Below are 22954 nucleotides of genomic sequence, written 5' to 3' on the forward strand. Positions count from 1 at the left end.
GGTAGGCATCCCACATATAAAGTAGAGGAAGATGGGCATGGATGTTAGCTCAGGGCCAGTCTTCCTCAGCAAAAAGAAGAGGATTGGCAGCAGTTAGCTCTGGGCTAATCTTCCTCAAAAAAAAAGAAAGGAAAAGAAAAGAAAATCAGAGGAGCAGTCTTAGGGGTCCAACATCCAAATAATAGGAGTTCCAGAATGAGAGAAGAGAAAATAGAATTTCCCAGAACTGAAGGAATGGGGTGTCCAGATTGAAAGGAGCCATCAAGTGCCCAGCACAACACATGAAAACAGATCCACACAAGGTCTATCACAGTGATATTTCAGAACACTGAGGATAAAGAGAAGATTCTACAAGCTTCTGGAAAGGAAAAACAGGTCACATACAGCGGGTCAAAGGTCAGAACGCTTTCAGACTTCTCGACAATAACAGCATAAGCTAGACAACAATGGAGCGATGCCTTCAAAATTTTGGAAAAAAAGTTATTTTCTGCCTAGACTTCTATATCCAGCCAAACTATCAATCAAATATGAGGGGAAAATGAAGACACTTTCAGGCAGGCAAGGTCTTTTTAAAATGCATCCTTTCTCAGTAAACTATTAGAGGATGTATTCCACCAAAACAAGGGAGTAAACCAAGAAAGAGAAAGATGAGAGCTACAGAAGATAAAAGCATTAATAAGGGAGAGAACTGAAGGGGATCTCTGGGGTGCTGGTAAAGAGAGATACCAGGATGGCAGCTGTGCATCACCAGGTGCGACTCAAGACAAATGTTTTGCAGGCCATTATCCCCAAGAGATAGATGTGTTGAGTGGCATCGTCCTCCAGATTCCTTCTTTGGTTGCATCACCTTTTCAAGCGGAGGTACTAATGAGCTTCTTCTCCTGGCCCTGCCCACTGGCTTCCCCAAAGGAGGCTCTTATGAACTCTCAGGGAAGTTGAAGCCAGACTGACCCAGAGACTCTCGGAGTCTTCACCAAACATTGGCAAGATTGCCCTTTCCTTATCTAGCTAGACGTGTACTTACTACTCCTACACTTTTATACACATTCATATATATACATAGAGGGAGAGAACAATAATAACACAACTGACTGAAGGAAAAAAAATAAGAGAATGCCCACTGGAAAAGATCGCATAGCTCATCACAGAGATGACTAGGTAACCAACATGGGGGTGAGTGTCGTAAACAGCTGGTTATCAGCAAAAGAGGAAAGCTGGGAGTGATTCTTGGAGGTGGTGCTGGTGAATGACTCACCATCACGTCACTGTGGCCCAGAGAGGCCGGTGGACAAGGGACTGGGCAAACCGAGAAAAAGAATGAAGATGAGGACAATTATGACACCTCTACTGCTACAATTTATTGTGTGCTTTCTGAGCTGGCACTCTGCTCAGCATAAAGATGCTCTTATTGAATTCATACAATAACCCTCCAGGATCAGCATTATCATTTCTTTTACCAAGGTTTCGAGAACTTGAATAAATCTGCCAAGTTCATAAAGCTGGCAAAAGGCAGAGCCCAGATCCAGCCCAGGTCTGCCCGACTCCAGGATCCCATGCCCGTGACCACCTCCCCGAACAAGAAAGAGACCACATCTCCAAAAATTAAAAAGTAATAAAAATAAACAATCTCCTCATTCATCGAAACAATAAATCCTACTTTTTGCATCGACAGGCCTCTAAGAACTTTTCCAAACAATATTCTCGCCAAGAAAAAAAATTGGTGTCAAAGGTGCAGAAAGGGAGAGAAGATGAGAGAGAATGAGAAGGAAGCTAGTTACTCAGGAGAAAAGGAGATTCAAAAAACAGAGGGAGCAGGGCCACAGTCAAACTAAGTAAATGAACAAAAGTGCATCCCCGGGGCCCCTGGACTGACCCTGGGGTTTCAGCGGGGCTGAGGACAGTGTTTTTATAAGCATGAAAAGCTGTGTCAAACAAACCTGGACTTCAAATCCCACGTCTGCTACAAAGTCAGCACCGTTGCAGACAAACCCCAGGAAAAGACAAGCCCCAGGTCTGGAGACTCGACACAGATTCGTTTGATGAAACGAATGGCCTTCGACAAGCTATTTAAGTGCTGGGAGCCTCAGTTTCTCCATCTGTAAAGCGGGAGTAATAAAACCTGCCTCTGGGGCTGTGGGAAGGGTCCATCTCAGGGCTGGTCGGCCAGGGAGGCAGGCTCAGCAACCAGGCTGACCGTCATGGCTATGACTCACGTCCTCGGCCGTCGCCCCCTAACCGCACTGGTCTGCGGTGCCGACTTGCTGGTCTCCCCACTCCCGTCCCCACCCCGACAGTGACGTCCTCAAGGGCAGGGATTCTGTCTCTGACATTTTGTCTCGCTCACACCTCTGTCTCCACCCCAGCACAGCCCAGGCTGACACTCAGCCACTGTCAGCTGAGGGAACGGTCTGGGTCCAGGGGACGGGACACGGGCTGAGGACGCACCTGGTCGCTGCGGGGCACTCCGTAGCGCAGCTCGTTCACAAAGTGCTCGCAGTTCTCACTGGTCAGCTTGTACAGCACCTCCTGCCCCACCAGCTCCTCCGCCCGCTGGATGATTTTGCTGGGAGGCAGCGGCGAGTACTTGTCATCGTGTTTGTTATTGACCTGGTACTTGTCCCTCCCGGCCACATCATACAGCAGTTCCTTCTTCACTATGGCCTTGTCAGTCAGGGTAGACATGATGCTGGCCGCACCAGCTCCCGCGATTTCACCTGTAGATTCACACAGGGGAGACAGGGACTTCAATCCTGGGCAGGCCCGCGCAGGCCCCCAGCCAGGCATCCACCCGTGCCACTGTCCACAAAGGAATAAGCAGGTGTGGAAGACTCAAAGGGGAAGGATCAGACACATCTCTGTCTCTGGGCCTTGGCTTTCTTATCTGAAATGAGGAGTAGTGAAGTTCCATGACTGGCCGTGATCTTTTTTTAACCTAGAGAAGCTAGTCTTCTACATCCTGTGACACTCAGTGGGACTCTCGGTTATGCAAATATGGGCCCTGAGCACCCCCATCTCCCTGGGGGAATAGAATGTGACCTTTGGTGATTCCATCAAGGCTACACTTCCTTAACATATGCGAAGCTGATCACTGCAGAAAAGCTGGACAATCGTGGAGAGGGCACTTGGATAAGGCAAACAATCCATGACTGAATTTAGGGAAACGTCAGACAGGGCAGGATGCATCGTGGTTAAACACAGAGAATAGAGAGTCGACAGCCAGGGTTTGAGTCCCACCTCCCCCATTACCTGCTGTGTGACCTTGGGCAAGTTGCTTAACTTCTCTGAGTCTCCGTTCCTTGTAGAATAGGGACAATGACAGTCCCTACCTGTCCCTAGGGTACCACACAGGGAGCTGTGGATTAAAGAGTTGGCAATGCACAGTGCCTTCACCAGGGCCTGTGAAGTACAGGGCAGTGCCCTGCAGTGTCGGCTGTCATTATTATTGGGGTTGTTCTCTACGCTGCCTTCCAATTCTCATTTCTACCATTTTCTCATTAGCGTGAGGTTAGCCCTCCTCGCCTCACCTGTTTCCCAAGATTCCTGCGAAGCTCGAGTAAGAAGATGCAGGTAGAGCATCTTTTCCCTTTAAAGAGCATCCCTCACCCAGTGATGGGTGTTACCTGTCCACCCAGATCCCTGTCATGCCTTCCCCTGCCCCTTGGCCACCAGTTAGACCCACTCAGTGCAGAGAGTCAATCAATACTTAGGCCCTACCACGTGCCAGGCCTTGTCCAAGGTGCTGGAGACAGTGGCGTGAACTAGACACCACACCTGCCCTCAAGTAGCTCACATTCTAGTGAAAGGACACTGACAATGAACAAGAGAGAAAATGAGACACTTTCAGGTGCTGAAAATGCTCCAGAGAAGAGGAAGGACAGTAACACAGGAGAGGATAACGAGGGGAGGCTGCTCTGGCTCCGGCTGGGGAAGGCCACCCTGGGAATGGTCACGTGAGTTGACAATTGAATGATGAGGGGGAGGCAGCTGAAAGCCAGGGAGAGCATCGCAAGAAGAAGGAAAAGCAAGGGCAAAGAGCTCAGGGAGGAAAGAGCGTGGCATGTTCCAGAGGCTGCAAGGAGGCCAATGTGGCTGAAGTCTGGGGACCCGGGAGGAGGGAAGACACCGAGGAGGGTCAGAGAGGCAGCAGGAGCCAGACCATGCCACGCCTCACAGGCCACACACAGACTGATCTTATTCTGTGTCTGATGGAAATGCCAAACCAGAATTCTAAGGAGAAGAGTGATATAATCAGCTTTATACTTTAGACCGATCACGCTGGCTGCCCAGTGAAGCAGGGACTGACCATAAGTGGGCAAGAGGCAGAGAGACCAACCGGAAGCCACGGTGGAATCAGATGAAGGAAGATGTAGCTTATTGCAGGACACAAGCAATGGAGATGATGAGAAGTGATCAGATCCGGAGGCAGTTTTGGAGATAAAGCCAACAGAGTTTCCTCATGGCTTAGCTATGGGGTGAAAAGGATCAAGAATGCTGCCTAGATTTTTGGCCTGGGCAGCTGGATGGTGTCATCCACCAGAGCCTTCCATGTGGGGCATGTCAAGTTCAACACGTCAATTAGACACCCAGGTGGAGATGCCAAGTAGTCAAGAGGTTATACAAGCCTGTAGCTGAGCAGGGAGGCCTAAGCTGCGGACACGGGCTTGGACTATATGGACAAATAGAAGGCATGAGAAGGGGCCGGCCAGGTGGTGTAGCGGTTAAGTTTGTGCGCTCCGCTTTAGCAGCCCGGGGTTCACCGGTTCAGATCCCAGGCACGGACCTACGCACTGCTTATCAAACCATGCTGTGGCAGGCATCCCACATATAAAATAAAGGAAGATGTGCACAGATGTTAGCTCAGGGCTAATCTTCCTCAAAAAAAAAAAGAAGGCATTGGAAGCCAGGGGACCCAATGAGGTCACCTGGGGAAAGTAAGGATTAGTGATATGGGAGAGGAGGATCCCACACAGGAGACCGAGAAGGAAAGGCCCAGAGGGAGAGGAAGAAAGACAGGTGCCAGGTGAAGAACAGAGAGGTCACTTGTGTCAAGTGCTGCAGAGAAGCTGTGACCAGAAAATCAACCCTTGGCTTTGTCAAGACGTGGAGGGTCTTTTGGTGGCCTTGATAAGAGCTGTTCCAGGAAGGGGTGAAACAGACAGCCTGGTGGAGGGAACTGAATTGAGAATAGGAAGTGAGGAATCGGTGATGGCTGTGGTAGACAAGAGACCTGCTCTTTGGGGAGTTGGCTGGAGAGGATGTGAGGTCTGGGGGTGTTTGTTTTATCAACAGGAGATATTACATGGTTTCTATGCCGATAGGAATAACCTAGTAGAGAGGGAGACGATGATAATACAGAGGGAGGCAGGGAATTTGAGGAGCAAAGTGCTTATGAAAGTAACAGGTGGGGGTCCAGGACCCACATATAAGGGCTGGCTTTCTAAATGAGGGCAGGGGCACTGTGCATTTTAACAGAACAAAAGGCAGATTATGTGGGGACAGGTATTGGTGGTTTGGTTAATCGGGGGGGGGAAGATGACATCTACTCTGGTTACTCCTGATTTCTCTATAAGGACAGCGGGAAGCCATTAAAGGGATGAGTGAGAGACATATCCAAGAATGTCCACAGCAACTGTGTTCACAGTGACCGAAAATTGGAACCAATCTGACGTCCATCAGCAGAAGAATGGATGACAAATTGAGGTGTATTCATATAACGGAAAACCCACAGCAACGAAAAAATACGAACGACTACCACTCAACGTGGATGACTCTCACGGGCCCAGCAAAAGAACCCAGGCCAGACTGTGATTCCTCTCACATGAAGTTCCGAACAAACAAAACTAACCGATGGCAGGAGAAGCTAGAATAGTGGTTGCCTCTAGGGAGGGGAGAGGATATCGAGGAAGAACGCAGGATTAGGGTAGGCAGAATGTTCTAGATCTTGATCTGGGCCATTGTCACATGGATGGATACATTTTTTAAAAATTCACTGACTATACACTTTATTACATTTGTGCACTTTACTGTATTTATATTATACCTCAGTGTGAATAAAAAGTTTAAGAAAGGGAGTGGGGAATTCTCACAACATTTCTCCAAGTCAAGTATTCTTAGCCTCATTTACAGATAAGGAAACCGAGGCTGGAGAGTAGAAACTGGGTTCATAGCCAAGTCTGCTGCCCAAAAACCGATACCTTAAGAGTTGAACGTGGTTTATCCAAAACCATGGTATATAAACCCATAAAAGCAGAGCTGCCCCCTGGGAAGCCCATCTCAGGCCCTCTATAGAACCCCTAGGGTTCCAAGGAGCAGAGTTTGAAAACCACTGCCCCACACCAAACTGCCTTCTTGTAGCACCCAGGAACCACCCGCCAGTCGGGAAGCAAGGAGAATGTTGGGGCCACCTGTTACCCACAGCTCCGCCACCTCCCTCTCCTCCCAGCCCCAGCACAGTGGAAGCCCAGGCGTCCTTACTTGGGGGGGCCAGGTGGATCACATATCCATCGCCAACGTAGATGGCCCAGTGTCTGTAGAAAGGGCGGAAAATTTCAATCAGGTCTCCAGGCTTGGGCTCCGGCTGCAACACCAAGAAGAGGACTGTCAGAGGTGACAGGAGCGAGAACTGGGAACCAGGTGGCAAAGGCTGGGGTCCCTGCCAGAGGATGTCAAACTGGGAGGGTGAACCACAGACACTCCCCAACCTAGCCCAGTGGTTCTCTGGCAGAAATGTCCTCCTGGCTGCTCATCCTGATGATGAGGGTGTGTGTGTGTGTGTGAGTGTGAGTGTGAATGGACAAGTAAAGGAAAACACTGTCTCCTCTACACCGTACTCACACCAACACTTCCGACACCAGATATGTGGGTTTTCCAAGCAATTCAATTCTCAATAGACAAGGACTGGGGGTCCCACAGTTTACCTCAGTTCTGACACTAACTGCACAGGGTTAACACAGACCCCACAGGTTAAGGGCTCAGTCCCACGAGAGTGCCCGCCCCCCAGTTCAGCTGCCAGTCACAAGTCCTGTTGTCACCTGTGCTTCTGACCAACCAGCTATAAATCAGAGGTTCCCACAACCCCTCCTTCAGGCTCAATAATTAGCTAGAATGGCTCACAGAACTCAGGAAAATGGTTTACTTACTGGATTACCAGTTTATTATAAAGGATACAACTCAGGACCAGCCAGATGGAAGAGGTACATAGGACCAGGCGTGTGGGAAGGCGCACAGAGCTCCCACGCCCTCCCCCGGCGTGCCACTCTCCCAGCACCTCCATGTGTTCACCAACCCAGAAGCTCTCTGAATCCCTCAGGTTAGGGCTTTTTATAGAGGCTACATTACCTAAGCGTGATTGATTAAATCATTAGCCACTCGTGATTAACTCGGCCTCCAGCCCCTCTCCAGCCCCAGGGGGCTCGGAGGTGGGATGGAAGTTTCCAGCGCTCTAATCCTGGGTTGGTTGGCTGGCTCCTCTGGCTCTGAGCCCTCAAGACCTCGTTAGCATAAACTCAGAAAAGGGTGAAAGGGGCTTGTTATGAATAACAAGAGACTCTCCTCTCACCCCAATCACTCAGGAAATTACAAGGGTTTTAGGAGCTCTGCTCCAGGAACTAGAGAGGAAGACCAAAAATATATTTCTTATCATATCACACTGAGTGCGGGTGTGGCACGGCGCGTGTATGTGTATGTGCCTGTGCCGGGGAAGGTAGCAAGGATGCTGAAATGCTGCTCAGAGCCCCACGCTGTTAGGGGAGCACGGAGCAGGGCTGGAGAAAACTTCCAGGAGGGTCAAGAGCACTTTCATTCAACGTTATTGAGGTGCCAGTAACAGACGTTGTGCTGAGTGCTAGGGGAGGGGGGAGGGGGTGGGGCAGGACTTCCGACTGGGACCAGCATTGGGGGGATGAGCTCCTCTGGTCCAACCCAGTCTTAAATCTTATCTCCTCTGTCCTTTGTAGTCTCCACTCGCTGTCACGGCCTCGTGCCCTTCAGTGCAGTGAAGAGCGGGGCGGGGGCTCTGGCTCTCCTGTTCTTAAAGCACAGACTCACAGGGGTTTGCCCACATCCCGCCACCACGCTCTGTGCGCCTGACAGATGCTCACCCTTGTGTGGCTTCCCTTGGGATGAAAACAATGGCCAGTGGGAACAGCCAATCACAACTCTACAAAGCCCGTGAAGCAGGGTCAATGGCAGTTCATTTCTATTTATAGAAACACTAAAACCGCAAACAAGATGACATATAGTAGGAAAAAAATCTTTTCACAGGAATTTTACAGATAAATCATGTATTCTTCTGCAGCAATTATAATTTATCTTCCAAAAACAAGGCACCCTGACCTTACTGAGAAGCTATTTCAGAACAAGGGACTCTGGTCGCAATTTAGGAATCCCATTTGTTTTCCAGGATGAAAGAAAAAAAAGGGGCCAGCCCCAGGCTGAGTGGTTAAGTTCCCTGGCTTAGGTGGCCCAGGGTTTCACTGGTTTGAATCCTGGGCCCAGACATGGCACCGCTCATCAAGCCATACTGAGATGATGTCCCACATAGCACAACTGGAAGGACCTACAACGAGACTATACAACCATGTACTGGGGGGGGGGGGGGGGGGGGGGTTGGGGAGAAGAAGAAAAAAAAAAGATTGGCAACAGATGTTAGCTCAGGTCCCAATCTTTATATATATATATATATAAATTGTTTGGTGAGAGTTAGAGGGTCTTCAAGGATCCCCCAAGGGGAATTTAACTGGGGGTCTCCACAAACAAGCAAGGCCGTAAAGACAAGACAGGGACCCAGCCCCCAGGGAGGCTACCAATTGCACAGTAGCACGTCAGTAACAAGGTGTCAAGTAACAGGCAGCCAGCAGGTGCACAGACCCAAGGAGTTCACCGTGCTCCAGACAAATAACAATGAAAGGAGACCTACACACAGAAACAGGGCTGGAAAAAAAATTCTTATTACGATGACCAACATACCTACAAAGAAACTCAGACTTTATAACACTAAACACCAAAAGATAAGGGACCAGCAAACGCATGATGCTAAGTGGAAGAAGCCATACCCACAAAGCAACGTCATGAATGATTCCAGTCATGTGTCATTCCAGAACAGGCATCACTTGACGACAGGAAAGCGATCAGTGATTGCCAGGGGCCAGGAGTAAGGAGAGGGGTTGACCACAGAGGGGTGTGAGGGAATTTGGGGGCAGTTCAACTCATGGTTATGCAATGGTAAGTGTTTATCAAAACTCATAGAACTGGGGCCAGCCCCGTGGCCGAGTGGTTAAGTTCGCACACTCTGCTTCAGCGGCCCAGGGTTCACAGGTTCAGATCCTGGGTGCAGAGCTACACACTGCTCATCAAGCCATGCTGTGGTGGCATCCCCCATAGAAGAACTAGAATGACCTACAACTAGGATATACGACTATGTACTGGGACTTTGGGGAGGAAAAAAGTGGCGGGGAGAAATTGGCAACAGATGTTAGCTCCAGACTGCTCTTCTTCACCAAAAAGCATACCTTAAAAAAAACCTCATAGAACCGAACTTAAAAGGGGTAAATTAGACCTTAATTTTTTTTAAAACAAATTTTTAAAAATAAAAATGAAAAAAAAATTTAATGAATATCTACAGTTCGAAAGGAAAAAAGTTGTGATTTTTTAAATACTCAAGCAAACTGCCTGTCCCTTGTAAGGGGAAAAGACACAAATTTCCAAATACACACAAGTTCAAAACCTAATACCACTCAAGGACACTTCTTTTTCAAAATGAAGCGAAAGCAGGTGGACTCACTCCTGGAGTCCTGTGCACTTGTTCGAAGTAAGGGCTCAATGTTCACATGGCAACATGGATAATCTTCAGACATAGTGCCGAGTGGAAAATGAGAATGAACTCTGCAACCCAATACCACTTATATAAATTAAAGAGGCCCACACACAAACCAATAATGCACATCCTATAAGAACCAGACCTGAAAAAATACTTTTTAAAAAAACAACAACAAGAAAAAAGTCATACAAACTAAAGTACATACATTAAACACGTTAGGATGCTGGCCACTGGGAAGATGGGGTAAGAGACCATGATAACAGGGAACCAAAGAAAACAAAACACACACACAAGAGAGGGCGCCTTGCAGGAACCAGAGAGCAGAGGGCGTCATGAAGTAAGGATATGAGTAATTCTCTTTCACTGTCACTAACATCTAACTAGAGAAACAATTCCTTGATACACATAAGCCAACTCAGCTAAATCAAAATTAAGAACTCAAGAACTCGTGTTACAAAATTCGAAGTAGAACTATAGTCCATGAGCCAAATTTCTGCCTCTGCTTATTTTTGGATGCAAGCTAAGAATGGTTTTTCACATTTTTCAAATGGTTGGGGGAAAAGTCCAAAGAAAAAGACTATTTTGTGACACATGAAATTATATGAAATTCAAACTTCAGTGACCGTGAACTTTTATTGGCACACAGCCACACCCAATCATTGACATATGGTTGACGGCAGCCTTCTCTCTCCTAGAGTTGAATATTTGCAACAGAGATCGCATGGCTTGCAAAACCTAAAATCTTCACTATCTGGCCCTTTACAGAAAAAGTTTGCAGACTCCTGTTACAAAAGGATGGGCAGTGACGCTCAGTCCTGGAATCCAATTGTATCGTATTACCAGGCGGTTCTTCCCCCAGGAACAGGGACCAGCAGGAAGCACCAGGAAGAGAGCAGCCTCTCCAGGGCAGGGCTGGGGGTGGGGATCCCCAGGCAGCACAGTAATCAGGGCTCTCCTGGCAACACAGATGATAACAATGGCAAAGCAGAGACTCTGCGCCCACGAGATTCCAGAACAAAAAGTCTTTATTCTCCCCACAAAAGCAGAGTTACAAAGAGCTGTGTAACAGCCATTTTCCTTAACAAGCGAATTGAGGAACAATTTCTGGCCTCCAAAATTCACATTGGGAAAACAACCTAAACAACCATCAATAACGACCAATTAAATAAATTATCCTACATCCATAAGTACATACAGCCGTTAGAGAGAATAAGGTGGATTTACGAGAGCAGACACAGAAATAATCGAAAAAAGTAAGTTGAAAAATATTACTATCCCATTTTTGCTTAAAATGCATTTTTATACATTTACAGGCAAAATGTATTATACACTATGTATGATCTGAGGAAAATACACCAAACTGCTGCACAGTATATGGGGGGGGGGAGTTCAGAAACTTTTTCATTTTGTGTCATACTATTCTATTTTTTTACCAATATGAATTACTTTTATAATAAAATTTTTCAAAAGATTTTTAGATGAGAAAAAAAAAATCCCTCATGTTGATGAACTTTCAGTGTTTAATTGGAGAAGATGGACATTATCTGTCACCAAAACCTCTTGCAACCATCTCCCGTCCGGTACCTGTAAATATGAGCATGCTGATGCTTAAAAATCAGCGACACTTAAATGCAACAAATAAAACCATAAAATAAATTTTAAAAGAACACAGATGGATATGTGTAGATCTTGGAACAGAGGAAGACGCTCTAAGGAGAAAAGCCAAAGTAAAAGGAATAAATGAAAAGACTAAAAGTTTTGACAAATAAAAATGGCAAGCAATAGGATATATTGGAGTATATGAGGAAGCCATTTTGTGTAAACCTAATTCGACCTGACCTTGTCTTTCCAAAAGGGCCTGACCGTGGCTGTTGAGCATGCATTGTATATCTGCTTTAGAGATTCCCTACGGCAAGAGCAAAGGCCCTTGAGATAAAGGTGCAACTTCTCTCCCCCTCCCAACGTTGGCATCTCCTTAAGGGTTAAGAATCTTTCCTTAGGCTGGAAGCTGATTGCTGCACTCACCTGTGACTGCCCAGCTGGAGACAATAGACTTGCCTCCTGCTATGCCCACCAAGATAGCAGACCCACTACCTGCTGTGCCCATCAAGTGCTGTGCTGACAGGGCAGTCTTGTGACTATTGTGGGAGGGATACTTCAATCATATGTGAAACACCCTCTTTGAGGGTATATAACCACCCTGTGTACCCCCACTTCTTTGGAGTGCTCTGTTCCTTTGTGGAAAGACTCTCCCGGGTTATAATCCTAAGATTTAAGCTCAGAATAAACTCACCCAAATTTTCATTTATAGATTGGTTATGGATTATTTTCGTCGACAGTTTTGATAATTTAAAAAATGTTAAAGCTCTTATTATTAAAAGTTTCTATCATTGCGTGTTATGTTCATACTCCATTTTAAGGGAAACTGATCACCTACAGTCTCAGCTGCCCATGCAGCCATGTTTTCTACCATGTGACCACGCAGCCCAGCCCCAGTCAGCTGGACGAGAAGACGGTACAGGCCCCAGGCAGTTGGCAGCCTGTGACCCTCCGTGAGAAGTGGAACTAGGCCAATCGAATCCTCTCTGTCTCTCAAAAATAGGAACCAAGCAATGGAAAACAAAACAGGTTATTTGGCAGCAGGGACTAAAACTGAAAAGTCATGATGTAGAAGAGGCAAGAGAGACCCCAATGGACCATGGGCCAAACAAACGGTGGGAGCAGAGAATGCCAACTCTGACCAAACAGAAGACTCCTGTTGATAATGGGAGAGAAGGAAGCAGGCGTGTCAAGATCTGCTGGCTGAGTCGCATCAGTGGTGGGGCACTAGCACCAAGATGCACACACTCCAGCTGCTGAGGAGCCTCGAGTCACCTTGATCCAGAACTGACTCCCAGCTCTAGGCCTTGAGAGGCCCTGTTATTATAGCTCCTGTTCCTAGATTTTCACGAGAATCCCCTTACCTCTCCATGTATGTCCTTAAACTAAATCTTCTTTACTTGAGCTAGCTTAAGTGGCCTGCTTTCTTATTTTATAACCAAAAGAGCCAGGCCAGAACATTCTATGCATTGAGAAAACACCACAAACAAGGTACTATGAACAACTGGAAGAAAATGACCCAAAAAATCAGTTACTGTCTTTCCTATATAAAGAGTTTTTATGAATCAATAAAACAGATTTAAACACCAAAATAGAAAAAAATGGACAAAGGGCATAATAAATAATTTTTAAAAGAGGAATACATATTACCATTAATACAAGAAAACATATTCTACCTCACTCGTAATCAAATAAATGAATATTAAAATCTGGTTTGGGTGAAAATTAAAATACTAATATTAAATATAGAAAAAGATGCAGGTAAACAGGTGCTCTCATTCTCACTGCTGATGGGAATAGAAAGCAGTACAACTTTTTTGAAGGGCTATTTGGCAATTTGTATCACTAACCTTAAAAATATTCATTCCTTTTGACCCAATTTCTATTTATAAACCAGATCTTAAGGAAATAATCTGAAATGCCCAGAAAGATGTCCATCACAAGGTCACAAATATCCTACAGAAAGAGATGAGTTAAATCTTGCCATATTTATATACTAGGATACTATACAGTTATGTTTTAAAAGTTTTGTTTTAAAAGAATACTTAATAACAAGAAATGTCCATAACATAATAGTTAATGAAAAAGCTTTATGAGAAACAGTATATGTTTTAAACCTCATTTAAAAAGGAAAATTTAAACACATAAAAGAAAAACTGTGGAAAATACACCAAAATGTAAACAGTGTTTATGACTAAGTGGTAGAATTTTGGGTATTAATTTTCTTTTGAATTCTTTTCTAGTTTTCCAAAGTGTTTAAATAAACATACATCTGTATTAGACTCAGAAAGAGCTTGACTTGACAAACAGCAGTGTGTTCAATTTGGGGTAATCCACATAATTATTACTATGCAACAGAGTAAATACAAGGTTTACACTAATATCTTAGCATACACTCCCTTTGGGTGCCAGGACTAAGGGTGCTTATTGTGATGGTTTCATTTCCTTCTATTTTTCTGTATTTTCCGCTTTTCTGCAATGAACATTTTTAAGTTCATAGCATGCTCCCTAACGTTTTATTACGAAAATTTTTCAAACCTACAGTTTGAATTTTCAAACATTCAGAATTGAAAGCGTTTTTTTGCTGAGGAAGATTGGCCCTGAGCTAACATCCATGCCAATCTTCCTCTATTTTGTATGTGGGTTGCAGCGCGAGTGATGAATGGTGTAGGTCCGTGCCCGGGATCCAAACTCCCAAACCTGGGCCGCCCAAGTAGAGCACATGGAACTTTAACCACTTGGCCACGGTGCCAGCCTCGGAACTGAAAGCATATTTTAGTGAACATCTGTATACCACCACCTAGATTCACCTAAGTTACTGTATTTGCTTTATCTCAAATATGTCCACCGATGCATTCCCACTGTGGAGTATCTTAAACTCTCCTTTTAAATTTAAGTGATCAGTGTTCTGAGAGGCAGAAGGGAAGCACTGAGGAGGTCCAGGACAATGACAACAGCAATAAAACGAGCGTGTGGTGTGCCCTAACTCTACGCTCGGGAACTCACTGGGTGCCTGCCACCAAGCCTGCGGCCTTTACCCCCAGCTGTGGTTCTCAGCCTTGAGCCTGCACACAGATGACAGGAGAGGGGGTTGCTGGCAGGCATGGAGAATCACTCTGCATTTTTAACAAGTACCCTCCCCCTACCCCCAGGGAAACGGTATACGTGACCGAGGTCACCTCTTCACCTTGGGGATGCCCACCTCGGCCCAGGAGGGTCAAGGAACTCATTCATTTGCTCATTCACTCAACAGATGCTCACAGAGCGAGGCACCGCCCTGGGCTCCTGAGCTCCGGCTATGAAGAAAGCGAAGATTCCTGCCTTGGTGAAGCTTTTGTTCAGTGTCAGGGAGAGAGACAGAAAATTTTTAATTTTTTTAAAGACCTTAGTAAACAAGTAAATCATCTAGAATATTAGAAGGGATACCAAATAAAAACAAAAAGAAAGAAAAGGTAGAGCCTGCCCTGATGGCCTAGTGGTTAGAGTTCGGTGCTCTCACCACTTCAGCAGCCCAGGTTCATTTCCCGATCACGGAACCACACAACCCGTCTGTCAGTTGCCATGCTGTGGCAGGAGCTCACATGGAAGAACTAGGACTGACAACTGGGATATACAACCATGGACTGGGGCTTTGGGAAGGGGGAAAAAAAAGAGGAAGATTGGCAACAGATGTTAGCTCAGGGCAAATCTTTCCCTGCAAAAAAAAAAAAAGAAAAAGAAAGAAAAGGTAGAGCAGAATGGAGGGGGCTGGAGTGCAGTGGGATGGGGCAGGGGTGCAATATTAAACAGGGCATCAGGGATGGCCAGAGTGGGCCCTGCAGATGTCTAGAACACCCAGGCAGAGGGAACAGCCTGAGCAAAGGCTCCAGGTAGGAGCGTTCAAGGGCAGCCCAGAGGCCAGCATGGCTGGAGTGGAGGGGGCAAGGCGGGGAGAGAGGGAGAACGGAGGATGGAGAGCGGAGATGATGGCTCATCTCCAAGATAAGATGGGGCAGTGGGAGATGAGAGGTGATGGATTCTGGGTTGCTTTGAAGGGAGAGCCAAGAGGATTGGCTGATGGAACGAGGTGGGGCGTGAAGGGAAGAGGAGTCAAGATGACCCCAAGTTTCTAGCCAAAGCAACTAGGAGGCTGAACGGCAGGCTGCAGACAGAGCAGGCTGAGGAAGGACAGAGTGCCCCTGCTAGGACCTGCTGGGCTGAAACGTCCACCAGGTGGCCAAATGGAGAGGCTAAGGAGGCAGCTGAGTCCACGAGCCTGGAGGTCAGGAGAGTGGCCTGGGATGAGGGTCATTGGTGACCTTTACGAGAACAGCTCCCATTGAGAGTTGGAGGCAAAAGCCTGGCTGCAATGGGTGTGAGAGAGAACGGGAGGAGAGGAGCTGGAGACGAGCTGGGAAAGGCAGCCTCTGAGACTTTTGTTGAAGTCTTGAAAGATGAGGGGGTACGTGTAGGAGGCAGAGACAGAATTCAAACCCAAATCCTACACTCTTAGCCCTCACACTCTCCTGCCATCAGAGACTGCGGCGGGAAGGGAGTGGCCCTAAAGGGGATAGAGAGAGGTAAGCAGGGGTGCGGGGCACACCGGAGCAAGAGCATGGTTCGGGGGTGCATCTCAGGGTGCTCTTGGGCCAGAAGCAGGACCCCCGGCGTGAGGCCCAGGCCTGGCATTTTTTTAAAGCTTTCAGGTGATTCTACTGTGCAGCCCAGACTGAGAACACCAGGAGAGGGTGTCTGAAGGGGAGAGAGGGGGAAGACTGAGGGGTTAGGCTGAGCTGGACAGTCATACCTCATTTTGCAGGTGGGGAAACTGAGACTAAGGGAGGTGAGGTCACTTACCCAAGGTCAGCCTGAAAGTGGCAAAGCGTGAACTTGAACCCCAGCCTCTTCCCTCCGACAAAGGAGAAGAGAGACCGCCCCCCCCCATCGGATTCCACCATCTCCCATGTCATACCTGCGGACTAACCCACATCCCCGGCCGGAGACCCTGACCCAGTGCGAGACCCTCGGCTGTGGGCACTAGGCAGGACCAGAGCGGGAAGCGAGGGCACTTTGAGAAGAATTTTCACCCCAAGGATTGAAACGAAACCAAAAGAATGTTTTTCTTTCATTCAAGGCCACCACGGCAGAATTCGAATCCACCCACACTCAGCCTCGGCATGGGTTTGCCAGTTGGTTTTTTTGACGAAATATTTCAGGCGTACAAAAAACGCAGAGGGTAGGCGAATGAGCATGGCCGCTCTGTGTTTAAATCGAGATGGATTTAGTTTCCAGAAACAGCAGACTGATTACCTTGGGGCTCCGGAGCCAGAAAGCCTGGGTTCAAATCTGGGCTCTGCTACTTCCTAGCTGGATAACCTTCAGAAGTTACCCGACTTCTCTCGGCCTCAGTTTCCTCAGCTGTAAAATGGGGATGACTATAGCACCCGATTCATGGGGCTGTCCTGAGGATCAGAGAAGTTAATGCCGCGAAACCACTCAGCAAATATCACCTGGCACATGGGAAGCGTTCTGTCAACGGCAGTTTTTGCTGCCACTGTTCTCGGGGGTGTTTTTGTGAGTTTTTTTTTTTGGAAAGGTCGCAGACAGCTCTGGGACCAGCTGGAGACACAGTGGAGGTTGTGAAACCCAGCGTGACAGCAAGTTCTCCTCTGAGGTCCCAAAATCACACACTGTGGTCAGTGTGGAAATCCCTAACGTCATCCCCTTCATTTCTGAGGCTCTGGGAAAAACATCTAGAAGCCTGTAAAAAGAAAGACTGAAGTCCTGGGTGGGTGCTGAGAAGGGGCTTCCCAGGAGAGAGCTGGGAGTTTCAGTGCCAAGGTTTTAGGAAGAAAAGAAAATATGTGAGGAACTGGGCGCCAATCCCATCTCTCTGAGGCAGCGTTTTCAGAAGCAGAGCCCAGCCCTCAAACTGGGCCCCTCTCTGCTCTATTGCTGTGTCACCTGCAAGAATCACTTAACCTCTCTGAGCTTCTCTGGTAAAACAGGGCCATTAAGGCCCATCTGGCAGGGTTTGTGTGAGGAATAAATGATATGGGGGCGAAGGCTGTAAAACCACTTAGGCCCATGAGAGGGTTGAGACCTCATGCCCCCAGCTGGGTGGGTGCAGGCAGCACTGGGAGGGTGAGGCCTGACTGCCCAGACTCCCCAGTCTCAGATGTGTCTCAGTCTCTCTTCCCCTGCCAGCCGCTGGGAGAGGGACGCGGCAGCCCCAGTGGGCACCAGCCCCAGCAGCCCAAAGGTCATGGGTGTCCTGGAAAAAGGAGGCAAAACTCATTCGCCCTCCCAGGCTCCTGACCTCCAGGCCCCAGTCCTGTTCCACGTGTCCAACTTCACCCGCTGTGAATCAGGACCGCCCCCTGATTCATCTGGGAACCATCACCAGCACCAGGCACGTCCTGGAGTTTTCACAAATCACCTGGAATCCTTACAGCAGCCCCATTTTACAGACCAGGAAATAGCTCAGAGATAGCAATTAACTTGCCCAAGGTCTCAGAGCACCCCGAGAACCGCTACCAGGATTCCACCGCAGGTCTCCCAATTGAATCCAAAGGCCAAGTTCTTTCCACTACACCAAGTAATTCACAGGGAGGTACCGACGTCTGATAACGACCCCCGTAGCGAACACTGCCTCTGCATCACAGTGCTCGAGGCCTGGCAAACTCCTACTCATCCCTCAAGACGGGCTCAAAGTCTCCACCTCCTCAATGCCTCCCCTGAGGCCCGCAGAGGATTGCCACTGCCCCCATGGCCTGTTTATCGGATGACTATAATGGTTGAGTGGAGCCCAGGGGAAGGAGTGAGCACTTTCCACGCCCGGCCCACCAGCTAGACTGCGCAGCCAGCCTGGCACATACAATGCTCTCAGTAGAGGCTTGTGGCCTTGTGGGACACACCACTTTCTCCTCAAGCCCCTCCCAGCCTGTGGCCTCTGCAGAGTGAGGATGACCCCCTGCAGGGCCTGAAGCCCCACTGCTGTTTGAGAAGGGTCTTCTTCCCCCTCACCCCTTTGCAACTTAACTAGCTCCGCAGAGCCCTATCAGAACATCAGGCAAACTTGGAGGGTCATAGAGAAGTCGCTAAGTCTCCAGTCAGAAATCAGAGCGGGCCCATCAATTTCCTCATAGTCTGGAGCCTCAGTTTCACTTTGGATTTCACATCCCCAGTGGCAGGTGTTCAACAAGCCACAGGTTTAAGGATGATTTAAGGACGCAGTGTGGGTGGAGGAGGGAAGGCAGAGGCTCCTGGCCCATGCATTCTCAGCAAATCTGGAAGACCGAGAGGAGAGAAACAGTCAGCGCCGGCACTGACCCGGGGCATCCCAAGGAGGTCTGCTGAGCGGCTTGAAGGACAACAAACATTCGTGAAGCCCTAGGAGCCAGCAGTGACACACCCAGAGCGAGGAGGTGGGAGCCGCAAACCCCGGATGCACAACAAAGAGAAGTGAGCTGTGCACAGAGAATTTTAAAACAATACGACAACACAACAAAAGTCAGTCTGCTGTTTATTACCGCACGTGCCAACAATTTTAAACAGTATCAGTGATAAAATACTACTCCCCCCAAAGCTATTTTGTTCTAAGTTCTCATTGCTGCAATTACTGCTGAGATTTAATAACACAGATGTGAGTCTCAAATTAGCGCATTGTTATTTCTTGTTCTTTAAAAAGCTTTGATTTCTCCATGGAAGTTCAATCAGAGAACATCCAGTTATACGGTCAGCCCCCGACACACACAAGATTCACGTACGCGCGTCTGTTCCCACAGTGAGTTCCAAATGGCTCAGAATGGTTGGAACTCACTTTCTGCACGGCTTGTGCCACCAATTCCTGTGGTTCTATGTTTTCCTGTTTTTAAACAGATGACAAAGAGTCTGCTCTCTCTAAACCACCCGTAGACAACCTGCTTCTAGGAAACATAGGGGGGTTTCCGAGCGCTCCCTCACTGTGATCTGTTGAAAGGCAGCCTCAATACAAGGGTTTTTTTGTTTTTTTGTTGCTGTTGTTTTTAAGATTTTATTTTTTTCCCTTTTCTCCCCAAAGCCCCCCAGTACATAGTTGTATATTCTTCGTTGTGGGTCCTTCTAGTTGTGGCATGTGGGACGCTGCCTCAGCATGGTTTGATGAGCAGTGCCATGTCCGCGCCCAGGATTCAAACCAACGAAACACTGGGCTGCCTGCAGTGGAGCGCGCGAACTTAACCACTCGGCCACGGGGTAGGCCCCTCAACACAAGGGTTTTTAATTTAAAAAATGTTTTAAAAGAGTCTGCTCTCCCAGTGCCAGAAGAAACTGAAAAGAAGTGTTTGAAAGCCTGAATGATTTTCACCAAGAGCTCGAGTCCCATTCTAAAGCAGTGGTTTAAATGAATGTTAATGTTCACCATCATTCAACCATTTTCTCTGACTTTTGCAGAAGAAAATCTTGGGAGAATTTTGCCACATAAGATAAAAACATATGAGACTTTTCTGGTGAAGATGTTTTAGTGAAAATGTTTCAATTGTGGAGATATTTAAAACCACTAGAATTGATTTTTAAAAAAAGACATAGGTAGTATTGCAATTTCTGGAATTTATTATGAAATGGGGTTTTTATGAATCTCTGATGAACTCATGCTAATGTTGAAGGCTTTCCCTATTTGGATATCTGTTGTTTCACATGAAGAGAAGCTTTCGAAATTAAAATTAATAAAAAAACGTTCTTTAATTAACCGTGAGCAAAGATTGACACACTGACTAGCTCCACTGAATAGTAAATATGACCACGCAAAGAAGGTCAATTTTGACAAAGTCACGGTCAGCTTTTCAGAAGTTAAAAAGTTCCAAAACAGAAACTGTAATGTTATTATTCATTACGGCAACCAACCTATATGTAAGAATAAGCTTTTTTCAAAATCCATTCATGCAATTAAAAACCATTAATCCACTACATTTTTCTATTTTTGTCTATAACATTTACCTTATTTTTCATTTTTTAGTTTTTCACTGGCATGATTGTCACACACAAAGCTCAATAAAAGAAAATTGTCGCTGGGTTTCTTTTCTGAACATCATTACTATTCATTTCATGATTATGACTAAAAATAATGTCGTCAGATAAAGGAGAGGGGTGATTAAAAATGACCATGACCACTTCAGGGGCCAGCCCGGTGGCTCAGTGGTTAAGTGCACCTGCTCCGCTCCAGCGGCCTGGGGTTCGGCAGTTCAGATCCCGGGTGCAGACATGGCACCGCTTGGCAAGCCATGCTGTGGTAGGCGTCCCACATATAAAGTAGAGGAGGATGGGCACGGATGTTAGCTCAGGGCCAGTCTTCCTCAGCAAAAAGAGAAGGATTGGCAGCAGATGTTAGCTCAGGGCTAATCTTCCTCAAAAAAAATTAAAAAGACCACTCCAGGCATCAGATATGCCAGGTACACCCTCATGCCGGGCGTGGTGCGAAGGTCTTTACAGCTATTTAAATAATAATAATAGTGAATTACAGTTGAACACTTAATATGTGTTCAAAGTATCCTAAGTATCCAGTCATATGATCTTCATTCCGGGGAACAGAGGGGTTTTGAAACTGGATCAAAGTGCCACAGCTAAGTGCTCAGTGTGAACACAATCCCAGGGGGGTCTACTCTGCAGCCGGTCCTGCTGAGGTGAAAGGAAGCATTTGCTAAGCCCCTTTATGATTTCTGAACCACACCACAGGTTAGAAAAAGGAAAAGTGAGAGCTGGGAAATTGCTGGCAGGGCTGGTCATGAGGTGGGTCAGCTGAGACCAGAAAAGGCCCCGCTGGTCAGACCCAGGGAGGCCCAGGGCAACAGCTCCAGTCCCAGACACGCAGCCCCAGGGGCCAGTGCAGGTGTTGTGGCCTGACTCAAGAAGGCAGCACAGCGCCTTTGTGGAACAATTCGCCCCTTCCTCCTCCCTCCCCAGGTAGGTCCTGAAGGCCCTTCCCGGGGGCCTGGTTTCAGCAGGGCGGCCTCCACACTCGCCCTCGCAAGTGCAGCCCTGAGACGAGCCCAACAGGCGCCTGCTGACCCACGACCGACACCTGATGCCCAGCGGCCGTCGAGGTGTGACCCTACGTCCTGAAGCATCCTCTGTCTGAAGTGGTAACTCAGGCCCAGGACGGCGAGTCCCCACTGAAACACGACCCCCACCCCCAGCCCACGCCCGCCACACACTTACGATGGGCGCGCGCATCTTCTTCCGTGCGGTGGACCCTCCGTTTCAGGCTGGAGTTCGCTTTATCAGCTGTGGAAATGCCCGAAGCAGGGCGAGCAGGGGATACACTACGTCGTTAACAGGAAACAGCGCACCGGAGACCCCAGGGGACGGGGGTTTCTGGCGGGGGTGACCGTGCACGGTGCGTCTCAGACCCAATTCAGAAACACTAACTACTCTCCTGGAGTGCCCCGCCCGCCGCGTCCCTGCCCTGCGCTCGGCAGTGATCGGATGAAACCCTAGAAGGGGCCGGGAAGGGTCACCCGATACCTGAGAGGCGGGCGGCGCAGCTGCGGGGAGCGCAATGAGAGTGGCCGGCCCAGGGCGCCGCGCCCCAAAAAGCCGGCCACCGCCGCCAGCGCCCGGCCCTCCCTCCCCCGGCCCGCGGGGCCAGGCGGCCGCAGCTGCTCGCAGGCTGCTCCCTAACTTGTTTACTCCCGCCTCGCCCAACTTCTCCCTCTGCCACACAGCTCTCGGGCGGGGAGAGCGCCCCAAGCCTCTCACTCTTCCTTAAGTCCCGGAGAGAACCGCTCCACCCACCTCGCGGACTTGGAGGCAGCGCGGCGGCCACCGCAAAGGAAACGAGTTTAATGGCCGCAGAGGCTAGGCCAGCGTGAGGTCACCCGGCCCCTCCCCGTGTGGCTGGCTAATGAGAGCCTCGCAGAGCTCCCTTCCCCCCCCCGCCCCTCGCTGTCTCCCATCCAGACAGGCCGGGATGCCACCCGCTCCTCCCGCCCGCCTCCCACCCCGCCGCGCCCTCCTCTGCCCTCCTTTCCCCGGGGGCACCCACTGAACCCGGCTCCAGGGCCACCTCCTCACCTCTCACCCGCCCACTGCGGGCCAGCCCAATATTTGAGAACGTGTTGTATTATACTGTTCTCTGTGTACACATCACACCGGAATGTAATCAATTTACCTATCTCCTCCACTCCCGTGGGCTTAGAGTTCAAACCTATATTAAATTTTAAAGCCATTTGAAGGCAGGAGTCTAGAGGAAAGAAAGTACTTGGGTACTGGGTCTTAAGCCGTCAGACGTCCTCCAAACCTGGCACACAGTAAGCATTCCATCAATGAATGAATGAATGAATGAATGAATGAGTGAATGACCAGCCACAGGCCCTGACTGGGGCTTTGACTCCACAAGAGTAGACCCAGCTCTATATTCCCGCCACTCCCAGCCAGCACCGGGCCTTGGAATCAGGATTCTTGGGCCAAATCCTGGCCCTGTCACTTGCCAGCTATGGGGTCCAGGACACCCTTCCCTCTCTAAACCTCAGTTTGTTCATCTGTAAAATGGAATGATGATGGTATTGTACAACGTATAAGATA

At 48.3% G+C, this 22954-nt stretch overlaps 1 protein-coding gene across 2 annotated transcripts in view; it reads right to left on the minus strand.

Annotated features, from left to right (window-relative positions):
• The window catches only part of PLAAT3 (phospholipase A and acyltransferase 3), a 49932-nt gene extending 27536 nt beyond the window's left edge, over nucleotides 1–22396 (minus strand). The window contains exons 1-4 of one of the 2 annotated variants that reach the window (XM_023654260.2): nucleotides 22166–22396; nucleotides 21590–21655; nucleotides 6475–6577; nucleotides 2446–2714 (exon numbers count right to left, since the gene is read on the minus strand). In XM_023654260.2, coding sequence (XP_023510028.2) covers nucleotides 2446–2714; nucleotides 6475–6577; nucleotides 21590–21604 — 387 coding nt within the window. In that variant the 5' untranslated portion in view covers nucleotides 21605–21655; nucleotides 22166–22396. Of the gene's footprint in view, nucleotides 1–2445; nucleotides 2715–6474; nucleotides 6578–21589; nucleotides 21656–21895 lie in introns of both variants that reach the window. The other variant, XM_023654261.2, reaches the window with a different exon arrangement.
• Nucleotides 22397–22954: the final 558 nt, after the last annotated feature.

This window comes from Equus caballus, chromosome 12 (assembly GCF_041296265.1).
Source record: "Equus caballus isolate H_3958 breed thoroughbred chromosome 12, TB-T2T, whole genome shotgun sequence".
Classification (NCBI taxonomy): domain Eukaryota; kingdom Metazoa; phylum Chordata; class Mammalia; order Perissodactyla; family Equidae; genus Equus; species Equus caballus.